The 13132-nt window shown below is 38.3% G+C and overlaps 1 protein-coding gene across 7 annotated transcripts in view; it reads left to right on the top strand.

Annotated features, from left to right (window-relative positions):
• The window catches only part of DMC1 (DNA meiotic recombinase 1), a 40693-nt gene that overhangs the window by 2072 nt on the left and 25489 nt on the right, over positions 1 to 13132 (top strand). For 5 of the 7 annotated variants that reach the window (XM_045463759.1, XM_045463760.1, XM_045463761.1 and 2 more), the window contains exons 3-8: positions 89 to 133; positions 1049 to 1195; positions 3699 to 3781; positions 9093 to 9145; positions 11312 to 11353; positions 12475 to 12547. In XM_045463759.1, the coding sequence (XP_045319715.1) occupies positions 89 to 133; positions 1049 to 1195; positions 3699 to 3781; positions 9093 to 9145; positions 11312 to 11353; positions 12475 to 12547 (443 nt within the window). The remainder of the gene's footprint in view (positions 1 to 88; positions 134 to 1048; positions 1196 to 3698; positions 3782 to 9092; positions 9146 to 11311; positions 11354 to 12474; positions 12548 to 13132) is intronic. The other 2 variants (XM_045463763.1, XM_045463762.1) reach the window with 1 other exon arrangement.

Raw genomic sequence — 13132 nt, 5'->3', positions numbered from 1 at the left:
GAATTAACTCTATAAAAGATATGATACAGCTGGATATGAAGAATCAAAGCTCCTTTTCTTTTTTTTTTTCCTGTTGCATTTCCTTTAGGAATCTTTGTTTCAAGACATTGACCTGTTACAAAAACATGGGATTGTAAGTATTTTTCAACGCTGTGTGAAATCCTCCAATTCAGGGTTTCTTAGCTTTGTGCCTATTGGACATTTGGGACGGGGCAGTTCTTAGTTGTGGGGGTTGTCCTATGCATCATAGGCTGTTCAGCAGCATCCCTGGCTCCTGACCCCTCATTACATACCAGTAGCACCCCTCTAGTTGTGACAACCAAAAATGTCTCCAGACATTGTCAAGTGTCCCAAGGGGGCAAAATGGACCCCAGCTGAGAACCCCTGGCCCAACGGGAGGTGTTCAGAGCTACCTACCCCTGTTTTCATCAACAAAAAATTCAGTTCTGTGGCAGATGATTGGAGCAAATGATGATGACAGAAACCAGACTCGGAGTAACTAGATGAATTTCAACAGCAGTTCATTGATAGTAAAACTTCTCTGACATTTTCTTTTGAAGCCCTCACATTTAATCTCTTTCAGTTGGATTGAGAAAATAGGAGCAAGAGAAAATCCTGGCCCTTTGGCGATGTAGCTATTTGCATTCCCCAAGGGTAGAGGGAAAAAAAAAATTTTAATTTTAAAAAGAACATATTCATAATGAAGTTCTCTAGAAGGAAAGAGCTGAACTGAGGGGGCGAACGTGTGATAAATTTGCTAGCTTTTCTACCAACAGACTTTTCTTTTGAATTCCTTGTTACATTGCCATGGTCTCACTAACATTCTCGGGAAATCAGGGCACAGCCAGAACATTTGGCAGCGTGCTGGGTATGTTCTACTCAGATATTTCCAGAACATTTGGCTACATGGTGGGTGGGTTCCACCTGGCTGCTTGTATAAAATTGGCATCGTGGTGGAAGGAGATGGACACAAAAGCACATGACATAGTATGGGAGCCTTGCAAGCTGGCATTTTATCAATCTGCTGCATCCATTCTTTTATTTACAGAATGTGGCTGACATTAAAAAACTGAAGTCAGTAGGAATCTGCACCATCAAAGGGATACAAATGACAACAAGAAGGGCACTATGCAATGTCAAAGGGCTCTCAGAAGCAAAAGTGGACAAGATTAAAGAGGCAGCCAACAAACTTATTGTAAGCAAAATCGATTCTTTGTTGTTTTAGCTTAGAAGGGCCCTGTGAGGGGCGCCTGGCTGGCTCAGTTGCTTAAATGGCCGACTCTTGATCTCAGCTCAGGTCTTGATCTTAGCTCAGGTCTTCATCTCAGGGTTGTGAGTCCGGGACCCAGGTCAGGTGTGAAGCCTACTTAAAAAAAAAAAAAAAAAAAAAAGGAAGGGCCCTGTGAGACTCTATAGCCTTTCTCATTCAATGCTAGAAACTTCTGTAAATCACAATCTGTTATACTCCTCATGTTAACTTTTTATCACTTCAGTTTCAAAGCAACAACAATTAATTTCTGACAGATTGAGACAGGGGTTAAGAGACTTCAATACTATAACGGCAGTTATTTTTACCACAACTTTCTTTTTTTGCTCTCCTTTTATATTTTTTCTCCCTTTCTGTTTCTCTGTTTTAAGTCCTCTTTGGTTTTGCTTTGTCTCCTCAAGTAATATGCCTTTGGTTGTTTCAAAACACTCAGCACAAAAGAAATTGCACTCTCCTGGTATAAGCCAGTTGGTAAGAGAGCGTTGGGTTAGAAAAAGATTAACAGTGTGGGTTTACCTGTGTACAGTTGAGATAAATATGACCAAGAAAAAAAAATGCTCAGTGAGGCAGATGAGCTAAAGCTAAGCTGAACTTGTACCTTGTAGGTGGTTCACAGACCATGAAAGGCCCATGCAGCTAAGAGGTTCCAAGCAAAAACATACACCTTTGACACAACCTTTTGTGTAGAACTTTTGGGGACTGACAGAGACACTAACTCTGGAAACAGGAATGTGTAGAAAGATAGTCACCAAGTCTCTTTGCAAAAGAACAAGGCTCTCCATGTCTACATGTGTATATGAGGGTCTCATTCCCAGCAAGTCCTAGAAGCTCTCTTCACTGACAGCCATTTGGTTTCTTTCCCCAGGGGCAGTGGGGGTATGAGAGTGATGATGGTGGCAGTGTGGTCCTGAACTTGGAGAGGACTTAACCAAACTGCTCTGCACCCAGCTCAGTTGTTCTAACTTCTGAGTAAACGCAGGCAGTATACTCACAGGTCAATTCCACAACTGCCCTGAAGCAGTACCCAGAGTTTGGGAAACTGCCACTTGATAGCCCCTAGGCATTAGTCTTTTTTTCTTTGCAAACTAAATCCTTTATCAAAGAAAAGAACCCCTCTCCTTCTTAAGCATCACTACTGTACCTAGAGTCTGCATCCTTTCTTAACTAAAGCTGTTTATTCTTAGAGATTTGAGAGGTACAAGGAGAGAGAAAAGGAAGTTAATTTCATAGTACAGTGGTTCCAAATATTGGTGTGTATCAGAATAACCTGGAGTGGCTTAATAAAGAAAACATAGGCCCGGATTCATTGAAATAGGAGAGGCCTGGGCTTTTTTTACCCACCCCACCCCCCTTTAAGTTCTCCAAAATTTGAGAACCACTGTCTTAGTATAAAACATAGAGGGAAATCCATTAGACCATGTCATTAGAGCACATCAGGGCCTAGTCTCACTAGTTCTTCTACTGCATCAGCTAGAGCTCATTAATTCAGCAGATAAGTAGTATTCCTACCATGTGAAAGATAATATCTCCTAAATAGTGAAAACTAGAATTTCTGTGCTCCTTGAAACTTGCCAAGCTGTGTGTGTGTGTGGGGGGGGGGGGGGCATGATGCCATTCAATGAAATCAATGGAATCATTTAGTAAAATACCATTCTGCTTTATGACATAAATATGCTTCATTTAAACTTTACAGCTACCCTATTAGAGAGACAGTTTCCTTATCCCCATTTGATCCAAAAGAGGAAGTTAAAGTATAGCCAGATTAAGTAGTTTACTCCAAATCATATAACTAGTGTTAGAGACATTTTATTTTTCTTAAATTTTTACTTATTTTGAGAGAGAGAGAGAAAGAAAGAGAGTAGGTGATCAGGGTGGGGCAGAGAGAGAGGGAGAGAGAGAATCCCAAACTAGCTCCGAGCTCAGTGCCTGATGCAGGGCTTGATCTTACAACCGTGAGATCATACCTGAGCCAAAATCAAGAGTAGGATGCCCAACTGACGAGCCACCCAGGCTCCCAAGACATATTTTGAACCTAGATAGGGTAGCTCCAGAGTCTGTTTTCTTTTTTTTTATTTTTAATTTTAGAGAGAGAGTACAAGTGGGGGAGAGGGGGCAGAGGAGAGAGAGAGAGAGAGAGAGAGAGAGAGAGAGAGAGAGAGAGAATCTCAAGCAGGCTCCACACTCAGTGAGGAGCCCACTTGGGGCTTGATCCAACAACCCTGGAATCATGACCTGAGTTGAAATCAAGAGTCAGATGCTCAACTGACTGAGCCACCCAGGTGACCCCAGAGCCTGTTTTCATAACTATGCTCTTGTGCTGCCTTCAAAGACAAATGAACTGTAGCTTGTATCAAACGATGACTCTGATAATCACGTGAATAGTTTTGGGCAGCGTATACCCTTTTGAACCTTTCCTTTTGTCTTTCTGTAGGAACCAGGATTCTTGACTGCCTTTGAGTATAGTGAGAAGAGAAAGATGGTTTTCCATATTACCACTGGGAGCCAGGAATTTGAGTGTGTATCTCATATTTTTTACAACTACTAGACACAATCTTCGGAATATAGTATTTCTTTTCTTGAGTTTGTTCAAAATAGCTTTTTCTTTTGAAGTAGTTTTTTTTCCTTCTGAAAGGCTACTGAAGCAAACAAATTCCAAACGATTTGTAGAAGCAGGATTAAATTCCTTACAAGAAATTCAGATCCACATTATAAGTAGTTTCTGAATCAGCCTGTATTTAAAAACCATTTTGAAAATCAGTTTAACTTTTCATTTCCTTTTCTTTTTGTTGATAAAGGCAATTCCATTTCACTTTGGGTTTTATTTAAAAATCAGTTGTTAGACTGAATATTTTAGAAGAAATAATTCAGGGTTGTTTTTGTTCTTTAGCATCAGCGGTTTTAACTTCCCCTTTTACTTACTATCTCATGATTCCTGAGACGTAGTCATCATTTTCCTAATGCAAGTTGACTAGAATGTGTTTTTTTATTTTCCCTACCTTACTAGGCAGAATTACTAATTCATAAATTAGATGAGTGGCTAAGATTTGAACAAAAGCAGTATTTCCACAAAATATTCCTCAAAACCCTGGCCTCACAAGATACTCCAAGAAGAAAGGATTTCATAGTCAAATATTGCATCCAACTAATTGGATGTCTACTAGGCAACTCAGACTTCACAGATCCAAATCCAAACTTCTGATATCTGCCCCAGATCTGTACCTCTGAAAGCCTCCCTCATCTCAGATCTGCCTCTTTTCTGATCCTCAGAACTAAAATCTTGGTGTCATCCTTGGTGCTGTGTTTTTTTCCTTTCATGCCCTAACTCTTCCACATTAACAGATCCTGATGCTCTACCTTCAACAACAAACCACCCAGTTTCTTCAACAAGTAAATCACAAGGAATCAAAACAGTCAGGAAGAAGACCCAGAGATTAAAAGAGATTTAGAACACCTTTTACCTAATCCCAATATGTGGATTTTATTTGGTTCCTGATTCAAGCACACTATAAAAAATAAGATATATATGAGACGGAAAATTGAACACTTACTAAATAGTTGATATTAAGCAATTACTACTCTTTTAGGTAATAATGGTACTGTGATTGATTATGTTAAGAATAAGAGTATTCATCTTTTAGAGATACCTACTGAGATATTTAGGATGAAATGAGATGTTGCCTAGTATCTACTTAAAATAATATGAGAAGAGAGGGAAGTGGTTGAAGGTTTATATGAAAAAAGATTGACATGAGTTCATAGTTGATAATAGTTGAAGCTAAGTGATAGGTACGTGATGGCTCATTATTATACTGTTTTTGTCTACTTTATGTTTGACACTTTCCGTAATAATGTTTATGTATTTGTGTGTGTGTGTGTGTGTGTGTGTGTGTGTGTGTGTGTGCAGGAAAAAAGAGGAAATAAAAATTCTCACCACCTCCTCCACTGTTACTGTACTGGTTCAAACTACCTGTTAGTATCTCCTCTTGAGTATTATAATAACTTCTAACTTCTCTCTTTCAGACCTTGCTGTTTGTTCTTCACACAGGAGCCAGAATGATCCCTTTAAAAGTTAGGTCAGATCATAACACTTCTCTGCCCAAAACTACTCCGGTGACGCCCGCAAAAGCCAAAATCCTCTCTAACTTCTAATCTAATCTCATCTTTTAATCTTTTTTTAGTTTGCTATGCACGAACTGTACTGACTTCTCTGCCATTCCTAGAACATGCCAGATACTCTCCTGCCTCAGGGCCTTTATACTTACCATTTCCTTTGCCTGGAACACTTTTTCCTCCTGTATCTACATGGCTTGCTCTCATTGCTTTCAGGTCTTTGATAAAATGTCCACTTCTCAGTGAGGTCTCTAATCACTTTATTTAAATATTTAAACCCCCTGCCTTCATCTTCTGTACTTCTTATCTCCTTTCTGGATCTAATTTTTATCCATACCATTTAATAATATCTGACATACCACATATTTTACTTAAGTATTTATTGCTATTTATTGTCTGTTCTCCCACTAGAATGTAAGCTCCACAAAGTAGAGAATTTCTGTCTTTTGTTCACTGCTTTACCCCAAATGAATAAACCATCTCTAGCATGAACTAGGTTCTCAGTGAATATTTATTAAATGACTGAATAAACAAATAGTGAATGAAATAAGTTGGTGAAGTGTAGTATACTATACTATATATTACCCTTTTGGAGATTCACAGTGCACACTAGCCTATTAAAGGGTATGAAATCCTACTGTGAAACAAAACACCTCTTTAACTTAACATTGCCCTAAATTTAAAAAATCACAGAATCTTTTTTTTCAAGTAACAGCTAAGGAAGAGTCTTTGGGAATTCCTACCCCAAAGTTAATTTGTCAAAATCAGGTCGGTCACCAAAACAACTTGACTCAAATAATAACTTGATATTCTCCAGTTGCTCTACCACATCCTGATTTAGGCAACATTGGGCTAAAGAAACTATTACTGTCATAGTGAGTTTTCTAGTGTCCTCAGTATTGAGTTTTAGGCACAGAAAAGATGACTCAGGAACTAGGTTTTTAAAAATTCATATTTGACTTATTAACATGTTGTGCATTTTTCCTTAAGCTGCAAGTCCACTTATAGATCCAGCAAATTGTAAGGGGGCTTTTTTTTTTTAATTTTTTTTAATGTTTTTATTTATTTTTGAGACAGAGAGAGACAGAGCATGAGCAGGGGAGGGGCAGAGAGAGGGGGAGACACAGAATCTGAAGCGGGCTCCAGGCTCTGAGCTGTCAGCACAGAGCCCAATGCGGGGCTCAAACTCACGGAGTGTGAGATCATGACCTGAGCTGAAGTCGGACGCTGAACCGACTGAGCCAGCCAGGCGCCCCAAGGGGGCTTTCGTAACATGGTTAACTAAATTTCCTTAAACATTTTAGGTTATATTTGTGATTTTAATATATTATATTTCCTTTAAGGACCTTATTTGTATAATTATTAAAATCTTCCAATTACCTAAATGTCTTTCTAAATCTAATAAATTAAACTTATAAGTATAATGAATCTTCAGCACTTTTAAATGTTCAGATACTTTGCATAAATTTAGTTATCAACTCATTTAATCAATTAGAGGCTAATCTGTTCTAATAAAAAGGTCAAATTATCTTAAACTTTAAAAGTTCTCAAACAGGGGCACCTGGGTGGCTCAGTTAGTTAAGCTTCCAACTCTTGATCTCTGCTCAGGTCTTGATCTCAGGGTCCTGAGTTCAAGCCCTGCATTGGGCTCCATGCTGGACATGAAGCCTACTTAAAATAATAATAATAATAATAATAATAATAATAATAATAATAATAAAAATGAAATTTCTCAAATAATATGTAGATTATTCCCAAATTTAATATGAAAATAGTCATCTGTGGGTGTGAGTTGTGGCTCTATTTTTAAATATCTAGCTTTAAAAACACTATTCCTATACTTAATTCTAAATTTTCCTGAGTTTCACAGTGAACAGTTATGCTATCCAAAGTAATTTGGGGTACCCTGTCAGGTAAACCTTGGGGTTACTTTTTCGCCTGATTAAGATTGCATATCAACCAGAAATTTTGTCCTAGATTTTCTAGAGCCACAGCCTTTTAGAATTTTTCTCAAGGTGAGGAGGGACAAGTAAACCTCAATTTAATAGTTTGTAGATTTATAGATCTTCAAGTGCAAGCCCTCCAAATGGGATGGTCTTTCAACCCATGGCCTTTAGATTCAAGTTATACAGGTGGTACCTAGATTTTTCTTTTTTTCATTAAAGTCCATAGTCCTCATTAAATTTGTGGGTAACTTCTGACATTGCCTCAGTTTACACTTAAATTGCCCTCTTAAACTATGTAAATATAAAATCTATTGGATTATCCATATCTATTAATGCTTTGTCTAATCTGTGATCATGTCTCAAAATTCATGCTAGTATAAACAATGAAGTTTTTAAAATTTTTTTAAAGTGTTTATTTTTGAGAGAGAGAGAGACAGACAGATGGAGCACAAGCTGGGGAGGGGCAGAGAGAAAGGGAAACACAGAATCTGAAGCAGGCTCCAGGCTTTGAACTGTCAGCACAGAGCCCGACTGAGGGCTCGAACTCACAAACCATGATATCGTGACCAGAGCTGAAGTCAGACTCTCAACCAACTGAGCCACCAAGGCACCCTAAAATGACAAAGCTTTTTAAAGCGCTCCTTCTGGGTCTTAGTATAGTTAACACAATATTTGTTGCATTTAATGAATGAATGACATAATGACTTAACCTTAGGTCTTTTCACATCAAGAATATTAAGTAGGGGCTTCTGGGTGGCTCAGTGAGTTAAGTATTCGGCTCAGGTCATGATCTCATGGTTCGTGGGTTTGAGCCCCATGTCAGGCTCAGTGCTGACAGCTCAGAGCCTGGAGCCTGCTTCAGATTCTGTGTGTGTGTCTCTCTCTGTTCCTTCCCCTGCTCATGCTCTGTCTCTCTCTCAAAAATAAATAAACGTTAAAAAAAATTTTTTTTAAAGAATATTAAATACACTGAAACATTGGGTTACCAAATAAATGTATGCTGCCAAAATCTGACCATTATTCTTCTAACTGCTAGCATTACCTATAACACCTTTGAATATTTCCTATCCTGACATGTTCTTCATAGAGTGGTTTGTGTGAAATAAACCAATCATGGTGACAGTCAGTGAATTCTCCTAATATCTATTTTACATACGTTTCTCCTTATATTTAAACACTGAATTGTCCCAAGCACAATATGAACAACCCAGTTAATAACTAAGACCATTTATTCAAGCTTCAATTCAGTTGTAAAGAATGAGACTTAAGGGGCCCCTGGGGGGCTTAGTCTGACTTGGGCTCAGGTCATGATTGCATGGTTCATGAGTTCAAGCTCTTGATCTGGACTCTGCTGTCAGCAAAGAGCCCTCCTGGATCCTGTCTCCCTCTCTCTCTCTGCCCCTCCCCTGCTTGTGTGCGTGCTCTCTCTCTCTCTCTCTCTCTCACTCTCTCAAAAATAAAATAAACATTAAAAAAAAAAAAAAGAATGAGACTTAAAGCCCATTTCCTATTGGTATCCAGAAGTAAGAACAAGAACAGCAGGGCTTATATGTTGTTTTGTTGATCCACCCTGCCCACATGCAGCAGAACCTGTGGTCTAGACAGGAAGAGTGTCATCCACTCTGCCAAGAATTCCCATTCATGTTAGATGATAGATAGATAGATAGATAGATAGATAGATAGATAGATAGGAGACATATGATATGCTTTCTCCTTTCTTGATATTTCTCTTTCTGTTCCTTTTACTAATGCTTACTTTCTATTTCCAGTAAGTTGCTAGGAGGTGGAATTGAAAGCATGGCAATCACAGAAGCTTTTGGAGGTCGGTAAAACCTTCGTATTTTGTCATATGAAAAGAAGTACACACACATGCATACATATATAATTAAACAAATAACAATTAGTAAATTGTATCTATTTTGAAACTTATGGTGAAGTCTCAGTTATACTACAGGATCATTCTGGGCAGCAATTGAAACAAATTCCAACGTTAACAGATAGGTCTGGTTGGCGTTTGTCCTCTTTTTCTCTGACTTCCCTAAAAGAGTAGACATTTTTTCTATCATTCCTTCAAAAGGTAGTTGAACACTGGGATCAATTTTATTTCTAGGATATGCATGTTCCATGAACGTAGAGAGTAGATTTTCTCTTCCCTGATCATATCTTCTATTTTTCTTCAAAACAATTCATGCATAGCTATTTTATATACTATGTCTGGCAATTCCAGTATCTGCAGTCCTTAGGGGAACAAAGTCGGGTTTTTTTGTTGTTGTTGATGTTTCTGTCGATGTAGAGAAATAAATCTGGTTTTTGTTATTTCTGTTGACTGTCAGTCTTACTGGCTCACTCCCTTGTGTATTTACTGATATTTGTGACCTTATTGCCTGATTTTGATCTATGGGAGTTCACTGGACCTAAACTGGTGCATGGGGAAGTTTTTCTCTAGAAAGGATTTGCTTTTGTTGGGAGGTAGGGCATGCCACCAATCTGAGACTACTTCAGCTTTCAACTAAGAGGATCTCAGTGCAGTGGGAGGACCCGAGGCTCTCCTTCCTTAGTAGTAGGGTCTTAAACTTTCATTTATATTTAACAAAATGAAAAAACTCAGTATTTTTTTCCCTATGTAGTGAAAACCCAGTTCTTTCCTACTGTGTATTTTTTCCTGTGAGTCTCCTTTACTGCTCACACAATACACTTGACTTCTGACACTTCTGGTCACCAAATATATGGATGTTTTCCCCCACAACAGTAAGCAATTCTTGGATACCTGCAGGGTATCTAAGAATTCAACTCAATTCTGACACTATCTACCCAGAGATAGCATCAGATTCCATATGTTTACTAAGGGCTCAGTCCCATAAGAATCCCCTCCCCACCTGTCCCCTGCCTTCAGATGCCATTCACAAGCCCAGGTTATTACCTGCTTCTGACCAACCAGCTGTAGATCCAAGATTCCAACATCCGCCCCCTCCCCCCCCCCCCCCGCCCCCGGGGTTGATTAATTTGTTAGAGCAGCTCACAGAACTTGGGAAAACACTTACTTACATTTACTAGTTTATTAAAGATATGCTAAAGGATATGGATGAACATCGAGAGGGAAGAGATGAGTAGGAAAAGGTATGAGGGAAGAGGTGTGGAGTGTCCATGTCCTCTCCGGGCGTGTCCCTCTTCCAGCACCTCCATGTGCTCACCAACCCGGTAGCTCTGTGAACCCCGTCCTGTTGGGACTTTTAGGAGGCTTCCTCACACAGGCACGATCAATTATTCACTCCACTTCCAGCCCTTCTCCCCTCTCTAGAGAAGGAGAAGAGTGCTGAAAATTCCAACCTTCTAATCATGGCTTGGTCTTTCTGGTGACCAGCCCCCATCCATCCATCAGAAGCCATCAGGAGTCCACCCAGAGTGGCCTCATTGAAACAAAAGATGCTTGTAGTGCTCTTATCACTTAGGAAATTACAAGGGTTTTAGGAACTCTGTGCTAAGAACTAGAGGGCAGAGACCAAAATATATATATATTTTTTTCTTTTTCTATTATCTCACAATGATTAATCAATCCTAAGGAAAACTTGGTTTAAATGATTTTTTTTTTTCTAAAGGACAGTTCTGTGAACAAATACCTTTAAAATGTTATTTTTACTGGGGTGCCTGGGTGGCTCAGTTGGTTAAGCATCCAACACTTGATGCTCGGGTCATGATCTCACTGTTGTGAGATCCAGCCCTGTGTCAGGCTCTGTGTGCTGAGCATGGGGCCTGCTTGGGGTTCTCTCTCTCCTTCTCTCTCTTCCCGCTGCTCAAAATAGATAAATGTTTTTTAAAGTTATTTTTACTACTGGTATTCATATTGTAGAATGCACCCATGACATACCAGTACTTTATATCTAAGTTTTGATAATTGGAAAGAAAATCATACTCGGAGGCTGTATTTTATTCTTTATGAAAACATCTAAAAATGAACTATGTGGTTTTTGTTTTTTTCTATATTTTACAGAATTTCGTACTGGAAAAACCCAGCTCTCTCATACCCTCTGTGGTAAGGATGTACAACAACAATAACAATAATTATTGTAGCTATCACATACTAATTTTATTTTGTGCCTGGTACTTTATATGATCTCATGTAACCTGAACAAATTTGCAAGGAAACTAAAGCTCAAGAAGCTTAAGTAAACTGCCCATCGTTACACAAATATCAGAGCCAGTCTTTGAATGCGTGATGCTTGAGGTAATGGGATATGTGCTGCACTCTGAACACCTGAATGGAACCAGGGAGGAAGTGAATAGGTATATGAGGGTTGATGGTGGAGAGAGGCCCTTACTGTCTCCATTTTTCCCATTTCATCTTTTCTGTATTCTATTGACAAAAATGTCACAAAATCAGCTGAGGCCTAGAATCTCTAACTTTCCATGGCGTAAGGTTGGCCTTAGCTAAGACTTAAAAATAAATGTTACTAAAACAAATAAACAAACTATCTCCTTCTGTACAAAGACATTACTCTGCATTTCTTTGACCTGAGTGGAAGAAGCATGGTTAAGCAGTTAAGAATGGGATTCTGGAATCAAAATACCTGGCTCCGGTCTTGGCTCTACCACTGCTAACTGTGTGACCTTGGGCAAGTGGCTTCACCTGTCTTATTTTCCCATCAGTAAAATAGGAGTAATGATAATGCCAAATTTAGGGTTGTTTTGAAAAATAAATGAAATAATACTTGAACCTAATATAAAGAAATTCCTTAGTGTCAGCTACTACTACCTAGAGAGACAATGCATTTTAAAATTTGACATGCATTAATTGAAAGCTTACTTAAATAAGTTATTTAGCATAAATTATATTTGTGATTGTTTCTTATAGGAAGAAAGTAATATTTAAATTCTCTTCTCTAGAAGAGAACTAACTTTCATGAATATCTCCCATTGTGAGAGATACTGATATTCTTTGTTGAATTGCTACCATGCTGGTGGAATATTTATGATTTTACCATTGGTTAGTAATACAAGAATATAGCATGCTTTTAGAAACTAAAGGATCATGATTCTTTGCCAGATTGACTACAGAGTTGCAACCAATGCAAACCCTATGTTAATTTATATATTCACTTGTACAAAGGTTATTCAATCCTATTAATATTATTTAATTTTTTAATTGCTTCCTAGTGACAGCTCAACTTCCAGGAGCAGGTGGCTACTCAGGAGGAAAGATTATCTTCATTGATACAGAAAATACTTTGTAACCTTTTTATTTAAACAAGTTGCTAGCATAATTAGTATGATGTAGTAATGTTACTATAAAAGAAAGTCTGTTTGAAATATGTCATTTGTACAATCATCTCCTAAACCAGCAATAATGAGAAAAGCCACAGGGAAAACAGTTGGTAGAGTTTTCAAGTCACTTTTTATTTCAAAAGCTTTCAGTTCTCCAGATGAGTTTGGTGTAAAATTCACAAAATGAATACATGGGAGAAAATTATATTTGTTTTTTATCCTCTTATTTCTCCAAAGATTGTACTTAATAGTTAGGAAGAAGATTGTTGACTCTCTCAAAGTCATGGTTCAAAATAAAGGGAAAGGTAAGAAGAGAACAAAAAAGCACAGAAGAGAAAAGGGCAGAACCTGGTTGGGTGACAGAAAGAATTGTAATTTAATTGAAATGTGTTTCAGAATTAAGGCTGGAAAGGTGATTTGGGTTTTAGATATGAAGGGCTTTAAAACCAGGTGAGGGGTATAAATTGGATACTTTTGCGATATTGCAGGCAAGTAATGAGAGCTTGATCTAGGCTGGAAGCAGTAGGAATAAAAAGAAAAGGACAAGGGT

Source organism: Leopardus geoffroyi, chromosome B4 (assembly GCF_018350155.1).
Source record: "Leopardus geoffroyi isolate Oge1 chromosome B4, O.geoffroyi_Oge1_pat1.0, whole genome shotgun sequence".
Lineage (NCBI taxonomy): Eukaryota > Metazoa > Chordata > Mammalia > Carnivora > Felidae > Leopardus > Leopardus geoffroyi.
The sequence above is the reverse complement of the archived record's forward strand: the minus strand, read 5'-3'. Positions and strand labels throughout refer to the sequence as shown.